At 39.8% G+C, this 16,177-nt stretch overlaps 1 protein-coding gene across 2 annotated transcripts in view; it reads right to left on the minus strand.

The window, feature by feature from the left end:
* Positions 1–3,679: 3,679 nt before the first annotated feature.
* The window catches only part of LOC114566376 (uncharacterized), a 32,306-nt gene continuing 19,808 nt past the window's right edge, over positions 3,680–16,177 (minus strand). Inside the window, exon 8 of one of the 2 annotated variants that reach the window (XM_028594775.1) lies at positions 3,680–4,927. In XM_028594775.1, coding sequence (XP_028450576.1) covers positions 4,907–4,927 — 21 coding nt within the window. In that variant the 3' untranslated portion in view covers positions 3,680–4,906. Of the gene's footprint in view, positions 4,928–12,314; positions 14,100–16,177 lie in introns of those variants that run through there. The other variant, XM_028594776.1, reaches the window with a different exon arrangement.

Genomic DNA, 16,177 nt, shown 5'->3' on the forward strand with positions numbered 1-16,177 from the left:
TTCCTGTTCTTGTCAAATTTGCTTTTTTTTTGTCTAATTTGCATTAAATGTAATGTTTTCACAAAAGCATTCTGCTTCTCTTTGATTTGGTGAAAAATTAAGTTTAAGATAACAATTGCAATATGGAGAGTATGATTATAAAATGTTAGGAATATGTAGTATAAAAGAAGATATGTCATAGTATTGCATTAAAACCAGCAGGGATGCTGACATTAAGCACACACACGGGACAAATAACAGGTTCTATGTACTTAATTGTGGCGAGACATAAGGTAATTGAAACCGATCCGCTTAGGTTAAACAAAACATGCATTTATTAATTTCATGCAAACCTATTTGTTGCATTGATGAGGCACAACAGTGCGTCTTGAAAAAGACTGGGGTCATTGTTGACCGCTCTGTCAAAGAGGACTGTTATGTCTGGATAATCTTGCAAGAACACCTGCTCTGCCTGCTGTCGGTCTTCTTCTGAGGAGAAGGGGTCCGTCCCAAAGGCTGACACCCAAGTCAGAGAGGCTCCTAACTCGTCCTCATACATTCTTGCAGCCTCTGCATCACTGGGTAGGAGCTCCATTGAAATCCTTTGTGGACAACCACCAGCTGCAAGCATGTTTGGTATTCCTCTGCCTAAAAGAATTTTCAGTTTCATGTGGGTAAAGAATCTTCAGTTTTACACACAATCAAGTGCTCCAAATCAATAGTGATTGCAAGTGTCATACCTGGTATTCTGTGAGCATTCCAGGACTGCACTGCTCTCTCAAGTCCAATTTGGCTCACTTGACACGTGAGGTTGGAGACACAGTATTTGGTGTTGTTGTCCTGCATGTCAAGACTGTCCATGTCAACTAGGTCGACCAGGGCTCTTTTTAATGGGTAGTTCACCCTGGTGTTCACTTCGGGCCAAATTCTTTCCACACGGAGATTTTGTTTAAACACAAGTGAAGCTGTGAGCCTGTGAGAGTATTATGATGTCTTTTTTCCCCCTTTTCTTATAAGAAAAATACCTTTGATGATGTTGTTTGTTTGTATGGTAGCCTATTGGTGTTGAATCGGTGCTGGGACAGTTTCTCTTGAACGTAAAGAGACAAGAAGAATTCCCTTCCGTGGTCCACTCTGATTTGGTCCCACATACCATTGCTGGCAACAGCTGCTCTGTAATATAAGAACATTCACATTGAAATAACCGATGGAGCCTTTCCATGCACATATTAATCCACACATTCAAATTTTAACACATATACAAAAATTTTGTTCAACTTAAACGTGTTTATTGTCATGTGAAATTAGCGCAATTTAAAGTAGCTTCCTATGTAGTGAACTACTGTGGTATCTGGCCATATAAGGTTAAAGTCTGTATAAAGCTCAAATATGCTGAGAAATCATGAGCACTGTGTTAGGGATGTAAGTTCAATGATTTTCCTCTCAGCAGAGTGATGTGTTGAAGATGATGTCCTATTTGATTCTGTGATTTGGTGGCTGAGTGAGATTAATGATTTTATGAGTAGTGTTGGAGCCCCCCAAAAAGAGACTCTGACCTCAAAAGAGACTCAGACCTTTACTTGCCAACTCACAACTGTTTACTTTATCTAACATGTTACCTAAACGTACCCCTTATAAACCATGTTCTTGCTGCAGCAAGTCAGAGTGCATATTGGCTTTGTCTCTCCGGATTCTGTGGGACTCTTCATTGATGCTGATTTCTTGGATGTGAATAAACTTTTATAATCAAGAAACAGTGTCGGCGGATTCCTCTCCACACAGCAACGCAGCATCGCTACACCACACTACTTTTGCTGTGTTTGTGTAACTTGCCTTGCTACATTTGACTGGGTGGTAGCTTTTGTTAAGTGAAGCTTTATTTATGGCAGAGTAATAGCTCACTACAATTTCCAGTAGCTTGCCTACCACTGCATTTACCTGTACACTTCATCGTAAATGACCAGGTTGTTCTTCACTGGCATTGTAACATTGGCTACAATTTTGCTGCTGAAGCCATCGACAGCCAAGACATGAGTTACACCAAACATCCCCAACTTCTCATTCTGGTCCATGTGAAGCTTATGGCCCATGTATTCAGCATGATAAGGAATAGGGTTTAGATTGCGTGCTCCCTAAAACAAAGAACATGCACATTTTACTAAAATAGGCCTAATCATGAAAATACTTTGCAAGCACATGGCATGTCTGGTTCTGTGCAATTTGCATATACTTAGTATTGATCAAATATAGCATAGGATATCATATGAATTACAGTTGATAATGACCTTTTGTTAAAACTGTTTTGTCAATGACTTTTTGTCTATATTAATCTTACCTGACAACGCAAGATATTGTATGGCTGATGCACCTCCCTAAGTATTCTCCCAACACGTCCTTCGCCTGCGTTGATGCCCAGAGTTGACAGGTATCCGGTCATAAATTTTCGGCCATAAGACGGGCCTGTGAGGGTTGGGGTAGGAGAGTTAGGGTATATTAAGGCTTCACAATGATTGTGTGCATGTGTGTGACAGGGACAAGGAGGGTAGTTCCATCTTATTTTTATGTAATTTATAGTATACACAGTAATTCATTATTTGGGGAAAACATGTTTTATTTTTTTAACAACTATTAAGTTACAGGATTTACTTTAAAGCTAAATCACTTAATGGGATGAGGCCAAAGAGACATCTTACATGTTTCAGCAATAAACTCAGATTTCTCAGATCACAGCAGAAAACATCTGACGCACAACAGCCTAGAGCTGGGAGTCTTCATGTCTCCCTTTGCATTGAGTGAACCAGCTGTGTCAACTAACATCAGAGTTTGAGTAAAAGACAAAGCCAACGTGTTTACAACTTATCACCAGAAGCATTGGAGTTTGTCGAGATCAGCTGGGAGGAATCCAAGCTGATTGTAGATGACTAGCTGCTAAGGTAAACAAATCTGGTAGCTTGCTGTCCCGTTACGGTTTGGGAAGTGTCTGACCATTTTGGGATCCTACCCATTGACATTTATGGATCCTACGCTATCGGTTGCCAGGGGCAACAGTTTCAGAGCAACACATTGCACACGGCTCATCACGGCGTTTAAACGGAGAAATTACAAGAAAATTAAGAAGAAATGATTATTATTCTAAGTGTGTGACAACATTATGGGATGGATCCCTACAGAGACAGACCTTTAGTTAAAGAGTAAGATCCTTTTAGTTTAACATGAAACAGCCCCGAAATCACCATCACCAAACTCCACCAGACTCCATGTAAATAATCAGGACTTTTATCATCGTAAAACACACTTCATTCAAAATTGACAGAAATATACTGGCTCTATACACGCTATCCTTGCTAGCCCACTGTCACTGGTAATGTTGGTTTAGCTGCTAACAGTTGTGATAACTAGCTACACTAAATAGTTAAAATACAAACGTACCTGGTTAATGGCAGATAACACCTCGCATCCCAAGCTCTCGTCTGAGACGAAGTTTCTCCTTCGCAGATTGTGATCTGAACAAAACCTTCTCACCGTCATTAATGAGCACCTTGGAGCACCAACTCGCTGTAGTGCAGTGACAATTTCAGAGTGGGTTTTCCCACTTTCAAAAAGTTCAATGATGAACTCTGTATATGCCTGAAGAGCCATTTTACCGGTCCTTCCATTCAGTTTGATAAAGATAAAGGTCTTCTCGCTCCTGCTGTCATTATTAAACACAAGGTTGTTTGTCTCCTTATGGCGTGGGAGGACGTGGAAATAAAAGCCGAGGGTTGAATTTTAATGCGGTGCTTTTTTATTTTGGGCATGTGCATAACTTAGACACTTAAGGACCAAGATGGCTGAAGACGAGAGACTCTTCCAGGGTTTGTATGTTTTTGTTGTCTGGTAATGAAGGGTGACACGAGGCTGGTGCAATTTTAAAGATGCCACGCAAGCAATTTTAAAAAACACTTTAAACACTCCTTTTAAAAAAACAGGATTGGTTAAAAAGCCATTTAAAAAAGGACCCGGATATTAAAAGCAGGTTTAAAGAACCACTGGACAGGATGGTTGGCAGGAGTATAAAACTCAATTCAATTTAAAAGAATAAAAGTTTTTTTTAAAGACATTAAAGGAGCCACTGGAAAGGAAGGTCAGCAGGAGTTCCATTAATTTAAAATGGTTCCCCCCCTCATCCACCCCAGTCCGTGCATGGACAAATTAAAAGAAATACCCCAGTGTTACAGTATGACAATGAATTTTAAATAAAGACAAATAATTAAATAATACAGTGTTAATTTATTCACATTAGAAATATTTTGGAATTATAACAACAACCATACAAAGCCGTCATAAAAAAAGTGCTTAGGATTAGGGTCAGCTTTTGATAAAAGCCAATAGATAATGTAATGGCGCAATAGAGAAATGGATGGAGATGTACATTTCTTACTTGCAAGGCAGGGTCTGATTTGGTAATATCCCTTACATGTCATAAAAGCAATAACTCAGCAGAATGAAACTTGTTTCGTATCTCTCCGAAGGCTGCTATTGTCCAGCTACAGTATGAACACAGCAATAACACATTATCTGTGCTTGGAGGCGTTCCTCATAATTGAGATTATTTCCTGAATCCAGCACAAAGCGAGAATCGTTAAGATATGTTTTATTAATGAGCGTGTAAAAGTTAAAGCCACACAAAGTCCCTGGGTGCACAAAAAAAAAATGGAAATTGAATTTGTGTTTGCAGTGAACTTGTACTTGTGAAGCCACACTGAAAAAAATTACCATCAGTGTGTGAACACTGCAGTAAATGCTTTATCCAAATGAATTATTAAAAGGCAGATCCAGGTGACGCAGTTTGCTGGTTACACTGCAATACAGAAGCAGCCTTAGTAACCAAACATCCATCATCTTTTTCCAGGACTGTAGTAGTGCAGAACTGGAGGTCCTGTTGATTTTACAGCACTTCTGCATTGTGCTGAAACGGCAAATAATGACAGGGAGGTTTTATCAAAGTCTTTTTTTTTTTTTTTTTGAAGTGTGACCAACAACTGGGATGTTAAAGGGAAGATAGTGAAGCAACAGCAGAAGAGGCTGAAGAACCTCAATCATTAATGACCTTTGCGCAAAGCAGTGACAACACTTCTATTACATATTCTTTACATTTAAACCCTGTCCACATTACATGTATTATTGAATATGTTTTAGTCTATAATTCAAATTAGGATGCATCTTACTCAAATGCAAGGCATGTGAGATATGATCGAAATAGTCCAACTTTGGGATATGTCTTAAATTTCCCCAGGACTAATCAAAAAATGCACCTAGCGTGGCATGATGTTTGGAAGCCGTTTGCAGCTATTGGCCATATTCGGACACCTCCGGTCAGACGCCGTTTCTAGTCTTTCTTTGCGGTGCTTTTCCTAAGCGGCATGATTTCCACCTATTATGACATCTATTGTGTTGTACATTACTATTTTTTTGGATTTTATTGTTATTGCTTTTATTGAGCCGGAACATGTAAACAATGAATTTCACCACACATTGTACTGAGTATGATTGTGTATGTGACAAATAAAATTTGACTACTGGATGGATTACCATAACATTTGGTACGGACATTCATGGTCCCCAGATCATTGTTGATCATCGTTGGTTTCAACAGGAATCAAAACTGAGAGAGGTAAAGTTCCCAAACTGTTAGTTGAACATGCACCCACATAAAAGTTCCAAGATTTAAGTTATTTTGCTGTATTTGTGAAAAAAGAGGTGATTTCACAGATTTTCTTTTCCCCACCTGGTCCACTAGACCAATTGACTAATTAAAGAAACATGACTTATTTTTCCGTGTAAATATGTTTGGATAGTTAATCCTACACTGTGTGGGACTAACATTGATTTAAAAAAAATGAAGTCATGTTATTTGAAATTTATTTTAGAGTTCCATCCCTTACTGATGGGCATAGCAACAGTCACTATGGGGGCGGAGTTTAGCAAACAGTCAAAGTGTGACATCACTTCCTGTTGGAACACTCTTTATCCAAGATCTTTCCTTTATCTAAGATTCCATGTGACATCATTTTCTGATGAAATATTTGTGCTTTGATCTAAGATTCCATGTACATATGCTGCATTCCAGACACGACTTCAAGTCACAACTCACAAGTTGGTAGCATTCCAGGCAAAGTCACCAAAAACCCTTCTAGCTAGCGGCTACCTTACGTTGACATTAGCTATTTAGTTTACTTTACGTTGCCTATTTATTTCTATTTATCACGGTTTATAAACTGCGTCTGTTCAGCCTCAACGGGGGGTCACCATTGTTGTTTATGTGTGTGTGACGTCAAAAACTGTAACTGGGAGTACAACGATCTGGTACGAGTTCACGGGTAGTAAGTTACGGGTTTGACTGCCGTTCCAGGGCACTTTCACTGGTAGAAGGTTGTGAAAACACAAGTTACAGGTTGCCTAGAACGCAGCAATAATTTCTTACATGGACAACAGACACCGAGCAGAGGAGCATTTTGATCTTTACTGATTCAATTTCAGATTTCTTAACGAATAGTTTGTCCAATCATTCGTCCTATCACCTCAAGAATCAGTTAGTTATCACCAGAACTCACGGCACACACTCAGTGTTTAGTAGCTACATCTGTCTTCAACAAGAATAGTTTTTACTTAAAAAACTAAATATAATGGATATCTTAGAAAGGCACATTGGGAAAATCAAGGCAGAATTTCAGAAGCTCGATAGCGACAAACAGTTTTATAAGAAAAGCAGTGAGCAACTCTTGAAGAATAGCTCTCAATTAAACATTATCACCAATGACAAAGATTTGCTGATTTGCAGGAGCCATCAAGTTCTAAAACTAGAGATTGAAACCCTAAAGAAAACCATTGAGGAAGAACAAAACAAGAATGCTCTCCTCCAGGCAGAAAAACAGGATCTCAAAGAGAACTTGCCATTGAACAACGTCACGGAAGAGATCCAAAGATTGAAGAAAATAATTCTTGATGAGCTTGAGAAGAATACTGTCCTCCAGGTAGAAAAACAAGATCTCAAAGTGAACTTGCACGTCACGGAGGAAGACATCAAAAACAACGATGCAGGACTCGTTTTTAAATGTAATCAAGCTCTCAGAGAAGAGATCAAAAGAATAATCGAAACAATATTTGAGGATGAACGTTACAGGCATGCTGTCCTGGCAGAAAAAGAAAATATGAAAGAGCATGTCCAGGTGATAAACGGTCCCATGGAAGCTTTCTGGGAAGAGAATCAAAGCTTAAAGAAAATAATTGAGGATGAGCGTAAGAACAACGCTGTCATCCGGGTAGAAAACGACGACCTGAATGTAAACTATGGTAATCTTCAGCGAGCACTGGGTTACCTCAGGTTTGAATACCGCTATCTCCAGGAAAAAAACAAAGACCAGCCAGAAAACAAGGACGCTCTCCTGGTAGGAAGCGAGGTCATGGACCACATCAACCTTGAGGTAGAACTCGGCCATGTTCTGTGCAATAATAAGCAGCTTACGGTAGAAAAAGAGGATCTCAAGGTACAACTCTATGATATGGCGTTGAACCGCGAGAACTCGGTGCATGAATGCCATCTCCTCCGGACCCAAAACGGGTATCTCCAGGCAACAATCAAGAAACTCCAGGAAGACATACTCCAGAGCACCAACAAGGCCCTACAGTCAAAGATCAAGAAACTGGAGGCAACAAATAAAGACATCCAGAAAGACAGGGACATGCTCCAAGGAGACAACAATACCCTACAGTCAAAAATCAAGAAACTGGAGGCAACAAATAAAGACATCCAGGAAGACAGGGACATGCTCCAAAGAGACAACAATACCCTACAGGCAAAAATTAAGGAACTGAAGGCAACAGACAAAGACATCTATGAAGAAAAGGCCATACGCCAAAAAAACAACAATGACGTAGAGTCCAAAATCACGGAAGCAAACATGGAACCCCAAGAAAATGATGGACTCCTGATGAATGAAAACCTACTCCAGGAAAACGTAAAAGGAAAAACCAAAGCCTTCGAAGAGAAGGGAATAAAAAGGGTAAAAGACCTTCCCAGGCAGGTCTGTTATGGAGAAATCAAACCGAAAAATACTTCTGCTTGGAAGACATGTAAGAGTATCTTAAAGCATGAATTTAAAAAGAACTCCAAAAGCAAAGGCACCTCCAAAAGTAATGACATTGACTTGAAGCAGGGGGAGTCCGATGATGAGTTAAATGGTAAAATGATCACCCCTAGCTCCAAAAAGATCTCCAAAAGCAGAGGCAATCTCCAAATTAATGACATCAGACATGAACAGTTAGATGATGAGATAAATGTTAAAATTATCACCCATAGATCTAGAAAGAACTCCAAAAGCAGAGGCAATCCCCAAAGTAATGACATTGGACATGATCAGTTAGATGATGAATTAAATGTTAAAATGATCACCCATAGATCTAAAAAGAAAGCAGGGGAAGTCAGATGATAAGTTGGCGACTACCTGTGACAACGAACATCAACCAGATTGTTCTGGTTCGGGTTTGAAGGCCGAACGCAAACATAAACACTGATATTAGTTCATACTTAGACATTCTGGCGTGCTGCCAGAAAATGTATTATATTTGACTTCATTAACCATTATCAGTCAAAACGTTAAAGTTCATAGGTCTACTTAAATAAATTGAATAAATAAAAGGTGTTTAATTATATGGTATGTGATATACCATATAATGCTACATCAAAGACGTCTCCATCTAAATAACCCCAGTAGAAGAACAGCTACAGAACTAGCTACATAAAATGATCTTTCTCTGCTGAGTTTGCATATTTTAGCCTCGGAATCTCCCCAGGTTTGTGTGGGTTTACACCGGGTGCTCCGGTTTCCTCCCACCATGCGTGGTCACGGAAGGCTTGTATCATGTGGACGCGCCGACAGTATTGTTGTCATTACTTAGAATTCCTCATGTGGGCGACAGAAACTACGCAATATAGCTTTAAAACCATGTCAAATGAGTAGGCTAATGTGTTAAGTGGCTATACGTTTTCTTAATGAGAATCAGAAGATTTATTGTGATTGTGCAAAATGAACAATGACATTTTAGCAGCAGTTCACCCAGTATTATAAATCTAAATCTAAAAGTAAATTATTAAAAAAATGGGTGAGGGTGGGGGTGTGTGTGTGTGTGTGGAGGGGGGGGGGATTGTTCTGGTTAGGGTTTGAAGGCCAAACGCAAACATAAACGCTGATATTGGTTCATACTTAGACCTTCTAGCGTGCTGCCAGAAAATGTATTATATTTGACTTCATTAACCATTATCAGTCAAAACGTTAAAGTTCATAGGTCTACTTAAATAAATTGAATAAATAAAAGGTGTTTAATGATATGGTATGTGATATACCATATAATGCTACATCAAAGAAGTCTCCATCTAAATAACCCCAGTAGAAGAACAGCTAAAAAGAAAATATGAAAGAGCATGTCCAGGTGATAAGACTCGTTTTTAAATGCAATCAAGCTCTCAGAGAAGAGATCAAAAGAATAATCGAAACAATATTTGAGGATGAACGTTACAGGCATGCTGTCCTGGCAGAAAAAGAAAATATGAAAGAGCATGTCCAGGTGATAAACGGTCCCATGGAAGCTCTCTGGGAAGAGAATCAAAGCTTAAAGAAAATAATTGAGGATGAGCGTAAGAACAACGCTGTCATCCGGGTAAAAAACGACGACCTGAATGTAAACTATGGTAATCTTCAGCGAGCACTGGGTTACCTCAGGTTTGAATACCGCTATCTCCAGGAAAAAAACAAAGACCAGCCAGAAAACAAGGACGCTCTCCTGGTAGGAAGCGAGGTCATGGACCACATCAACCTTGAGGTAGAACTCGGCCATGTTCTGTGCGATAATAACGGTAGAAAAAGAGGATCTCAAGGTACAACTCTATGATATGGCGTTAAACCGCGAGAACTCTGTGCATGAATGCCATCTCCTCCGGGCCCAAAACGGGTATCTCCAGGCAACAATCGAGAAACTCCAGGAAGACATACTCCAGAGCACCAACAAGGCCCTACAGTCAAAGATCAAGAAACTGGAGGCAACAAATAAAGACATCCAGAAAGACAGGGACATGCTCCAAGGAGACAACAATACCCTACAGTCAAAAATCAAGAAACTGGAGGCAACAAATAAAGACATCCAGGAAGACAGGGACATGCTCCAAAGAGACAACAATACCCTACAGGCAAACATTAAGGAACTGGAGGCAACAGACAAAGACATCTATGAAGAAAAGGCCATACTCCAAAAAAACAACAATGACCTAGAGTCCAAAATCACGGAAGCAAACATGGAACCCCAAGAAAATGATGGACTACTGATGAATGAAAACCTACTCCAGGAAAACGTAAAAGCAAAAACCAAAGCCTTCGAAGAGAAGGGAATAAAAAGGGTAAAAGACCTTCCCAGGCAGGTCTGTTATGGGGAAATCAAACCGAAAAATACTTCTGCTTGGAAGACATGTAAGAGTATCTTAAAGCATGAATTTAAAAAGAACACCAAAAGCAAAGGCACCTCCAAAAGTAATGACATTGACTTGAAGCAGGGGGAGTCCGATGATGAGTTAAATGGTAAAATGATCACCCCTAGCTCCAAAATGATCTCCAAAAGCAGAGGCAATCTCCAAATTAATGACATCAGACATGAACAGTTAGATGATGAGATAAATGTTAAAATGATCACCCATAGATCTAAAAAGAACTCCAAAAGCAGAGGCAATTCCCAAAGTAGTGACATTGACCTGAAGCAGGGGGAGTCCATTGATGAGTTAAATGTTAAAATGATCACCCATAGATCCAAAACGAACTCAAAAAGCAGAGGCAATCTCAAAAGTAATGACATTGAACATGAACAGTCTGATAAGTTAAATGGTAAAATGATCACCAATAGCTCCAAAAAGATCTCCAAAAGCAAAGGCGGTCCCCAAAGTAATGACATCGAACATGAACTGTCAGATGATGAGTTTAATGGTATAATTAGCACCCATAGATCCAAAAAGATCCCAAAAATCAAAGGCGAGGCTCACAGTGATGGCATCAACATGAAGCAGGGGAAGTCAGATGATAAGTTGGCGACTACCTGTGACAACGAACATCAACCAGATTGTTCTGGTTAGGGTTTGAAGGCCAAACGCAAACATAAACACTGATATTAGTTCATACTTAGACATTCTGGCGTGCTGCCAGAAAATGTATTACATTTGACTTCATTAACCATTATCAGTCAAAACGTTAAAGTTCATAGGTCTACTTAAATAAATAAAAGGTGTTTAACCCCTTGATGCCTGAATTTATTTACAATTATATAAAAAAATGTAATATGTGTGTTTCTGGCTCCAAGCTGATGCTAAATTAAATTGAGATTGTTAATTTGTCCATAGCATATAGAATAGATATAAATTTAGGTATGATGCAAATTAGCGACAACAGGCATTTATGGTAAAATCTTTTACAAAATGGTCAAATTAATAAAACACATTTTCCCATCTCAGATAGGTAGATTTTATTCAGCAAGAAAGAAAAATACTACTCCTACTACTCCCTAACATTGAAAGTAGTTTTTATACATTCCATGTTAAATTCTGTTTAACTCTTTCCTTGTTTCTCCAGTGCATAAGTGAACAAGAAAACACACTATAATAAGAATGACACTCTGTCAGTTTAACTCTGTCCTTGTTTCTTTAGCGCATAGTGAACAAGAAAACACACTATAATAAGAATAACACTCTGTCAGTTTAACTCTGTCCTTGTTTCTCCAGTGCATAGTGAACAAGAAAACACACTATAATAAGAATAAAACTCTGTCAGTTTAACTCTGTCCTTGTTTCTCCAGTGCATAGTGTACAAAAAAACACACTATAATAAGAATAAAACTCTTTCAGTTTAACTCAGTCCTTGTTTCTCCAGTGCATAGTGAACAAGAAAACACACTATAATAAGAATAACACTCTTTCAGTTTAACTCAGTCCTTGTTTCTCCAGTGCATAGTGAACAAAAGAACACACTATAATATGTAAATTAACAGGTCTGGAGAGAGGGTGGATTGCCTAATGTGCTTATTGTGAGATTGATTTGTTTAGCAGATACATGAAACAGTTAGTGTGCATGAGTCACTTGGGCAGGGTTTCTCAAACTTTACTGGCCTGCTTTTAGATTTCAAAGTTCTCAGGATACAAACAATTACTGAACTTTTCATCTGTCATGTGAAACTGGGTCATGTGTAAAGTGACCATGTCACTTGAAGTGTCTTTGCGTGAAACAGTCTTACTTGTGGAATTCACGAAAGCAGCCCTTGTTTTTGTTGAGGCACAGGTGAATGGTGCACTTTGCACATTTAATTACAGTCTGGCCCTTGCAATGTGGGAGTTTGCAGCGTTGTCGCTCACTTTCAACCACTGGCCAGTGACCCACACCATCTGAACGGACTTCCTGTGTTGGCATAACCGTAGCTGGACCTTGATGTTTCTTCTTCTCAAGCTCCCTTTCAACATCCATTGAAGGCCGCCCCCTCTTCTTCTTTGACAGATCCTTCCCTTGCATGCAGAGTGCCTGTGCAATAGATGTTCTGAAAGCAAGCAAATCCTTCTGCTTCTTTCTTGGGACTGTCAGTGACTCGCAATCCCGCCGATACAACAACCAGCTGTTGACAATGACCATGTCCACAAAGTGAAAAAATAGTCTATGGTAGTACTTTTTTGACCTTATGTGGATGCGGTAATATGCAATCAGTGCATCAAGAGCATCAACGCCGCCCATGAACTTGGTGTACAGGCTGATGATACTTGGGCATTCCACAGTCACTTTCTGTTTCAGATTTTTACCCCATCTTTCAATGTTGGAAACAGGCTGTGCACTGGCAAAAGTGCTTGCAACGATCACCCCTCTGTTGTCAAACCATTTGACTGCTCTTATTTCCACATTGTCAACAACAACCTGTTGCTCTTCAAGTGTGCCTCTTCCCTTCTTCTTCATTTCTGCGTCTGCACTGAAACTGCACCCTCGCAGGCGACACTGCCGTACAGTCCCAAGAGCTGGTATCCCATTGTTTGAAAGAGCAACAAACAAATCCAAGGAGGAAAACCAGTTGTCAAAGTACACCAGATGATTGACAGCACCATGGATAACTTGTGCAAGCTTTAGCACAATGTTTCCACTTGCCCCAATGTCTGGTAGTCCTGGTACAGGCTCAATTTTCCCTGTAAAGATGTCAAATGAATGCACCAGGCCTGTTGTGTCACAAAGCACAAAGATCTTGTATCCCCATTTGTATGGCTTATTGGGGATATATTGCTTGAGACTCGATTTTCCTTTGAATGGCACCATTTGTTCATCAATCGATAACATTTGGTCTTGAGGGAGAGCCTGAAATTTGGGGAGGAGTGAATCAATAAGAGGCCTGACTTTGAAAAGTTTATCACTGTTGTTGGGTGCCATGTTGTCATTGAAATGAAGGAAATGTTTTATTTCTTCCCATCTGTCTCGGGACATCACATCAGCAACATGCGGTACTCGACATGCACTGGACCAGTACATTCTTGACCTTGGTAAATGGAAAACACTCATGTACACTACAGTGCCAATAAACTGCTCCAGTTCATTCTTATCCAATTTGAGAGCACCATTTGGATTTTGTTGTGTGCAATAAAGATTGCTTTGTTCCACAATAGTATCCAAAAGATCAGAATCAACAAAGTCTCTGAAGTATTGAATGGGCAGTCTGATTGCATCAGCATCTGGAAGAGCACCTTGCCAAACTGGAATGTCTTTTGCAGACTTATTTTGCTTCACTGTCTTCCATACTACCTTTTGTCTTTTTGTAGTGGTAGCTGATTTCCCTCTTCCCCGCAGTAGCACTGGTGGTAGGATGTACATCATGATTTCCTTCGGAGTCTTCATCATTGTTGCTGTTGTCAGTACTCTCACCATCGCTGCTTTCATCGTTGCTTTCATCAACTGGTGTAGGAGTGTAGTCTTCATCACTATCCCCACTGTCACTGAGACAGCTGTCATCACTTTCGGCTGATGGAATCCTGATTTTAAGTCCACCTGGTCGCTTCCCATAGAACGTTGTTGTATTCATTATATCTGTGTTAAAGGACAGGAATTGCTTTTATATCCTGGGTGAGGGGGGGGGGTGTGTGTGTGTGTGTGTGGGGGGGGGGGGGGGGATTGTTCTGGTTAGGGTTTGAAGGCCAAACGCAAACATAAACGCTGATATTGGTTCATACTTAGACCTTCTGGCGTGCTGCCAGAAAATGTATTATATTTGACTTCATTAACCATTATCAGTCAAAACGTTAAAGTTCATAGGTCTACTTAAATAAATTGAATAAATAAAAGGTGTTTAATGATATGGTATGTGATATACCATATAATGCTACATCAAAGAAGTCTCCATCTAAATAACCCCAGTAGAAGAACAGCTACACTCTAAGAAGTGATGTGTGAAAAATTGAGATAGAGCTCTTCAGTGCTAAAATTTGACATAATGTCAAGAGGCCTAACATCTGCAACATCATCTACATTGATCATTTCAAAGTCTTTTGTTTTTTGCACAACATATGCATAGAAATGCTCGTCAAAGTACTTAACTTCAAGTACTCTAATGAGGAAGAAGAATACCCCTCCCTGTGGTAAAACATGAATGATCTCTCCAAATAAGTGCTCCCCGTGATGCTGTGTCTTTAATGGCAGAACCGATTCAGTCCTGTACGTGTGGCCATTTACAGTCAGCGAATGTGTAACATAAATGATGCTACTCATTGTAAAATCAGTGTGCAGGGCTGATTTAAGTCCCTCCAGTATAACAGCAGCTTTCTTTAAAGCACCAATGTTCACAGGAAAGGCATTGTCTACATTGTATTTTTTACAAAACGGGTCACCAAGCTTGAAATTGTACATTTGTTGAACCTAGGGCTGGGCGATATGGACCAAAAGTCATATCCCGATATATTTTGGCTGAATATCGATATACGATATATATCCCGATATTTTTTTCCGCAAAGTGAGAGCAAATGTTCAGTCAAAGCCAAAATCAAATATGACCTGTCACAAGTAGTTTCATAGAAACAGTTGCAAAATCAAATAAATAATAAACCGGTTTCTTCACCTGGTTCATGATTAAATGCTCAGCTGTTCAAATAACAATAAAATGTAAACCTAAATACTGTATAACAGGAGTACCTTTATTGAAATCAAAGCTCCATATTTGTGATTCGTTCCAAAGGTCAATTAAGCTTTTGATATTAATATAATCTACTTTGTTCAAAATGTAATGCCTCATGCCTGTAAGCCTAGGTTTATAGTCCCATTCTTCCACTTGATACTGCTTCCACTTGAGTAAACTAAAAGATGAACTATCGACTACAAAACAAAGAAACTAATTAATGTGTTAATACAAAGAATATTTATTATGATCGGTTCACAGATCTGAGTCCAAACGGAAACTTCACCCTTCTGAACTAAGAGTTTCTGCTTCAAGGTGAAGTTTAAAACAGACTGAAATGTCCAGGCTCATTCCTCCACTATTTATTTCTGTATGTATTTATGCGTTACATGTCATTTTAACGGGCACTGAGCTCCAGATCCTGCAGCCGCAGACGGTCTCTGTTGCCCCGCTGTAGCTTCTCTCCGTCCGCCTGCCGCCGGCAAACTTAGTGGAACTTTCCACCGATATCGACATACAGGTCGTCCTGGACTACGTGTAAGATCCTACCGATCACCACTCTGTCTTTGGCTGGTCCGATCTGGATCAGCGGGGACCGGCGCAGCAGCGAGGCAAAGCTGTGTTTTTCCCGGGGGAAGAGACGCTGCGGCCGGCCACGGAGCTCTCCGCCTCCCGCTGCCGCCGGAGCTCAGATTGCTGGTCGAAGGCGGCATACATAAATCATAAAACACATTGTCACCTGTTAAATGTTATTCATTGCTGTTTGTTCTTTTCATTTCCTCTATCGAACATAATTAAGCAGTACAAAAGTCCGGCATCTTTAGCGTTGATCTGAATGCTTCGGACCCCTGTTCCAAGATGGCGGCGGTTTTGACGTATGTTTAGAACCTCAAGGCGACATCTGTGTATATATCTATGGGAGCAAGGATCACATTTGAACTATATCGATATATGCGATATGGTCTAATTCCATATCTCATTTAAAAATATATCGATA

Source organism: Perca flavescens, chromosome 13, assembly GCF_004354835.1.
Source record: "Perca flavescens isolate YP-PL-M2 chromosome 13, PFLA_1.0, whole genome shotgun sequence".
NCBI classification, from domain to species: Eukaryota; Metazoa; Chordata; class Actinopteri; order Perciformes; family Percidae; genus Perca; species Perca flavescens.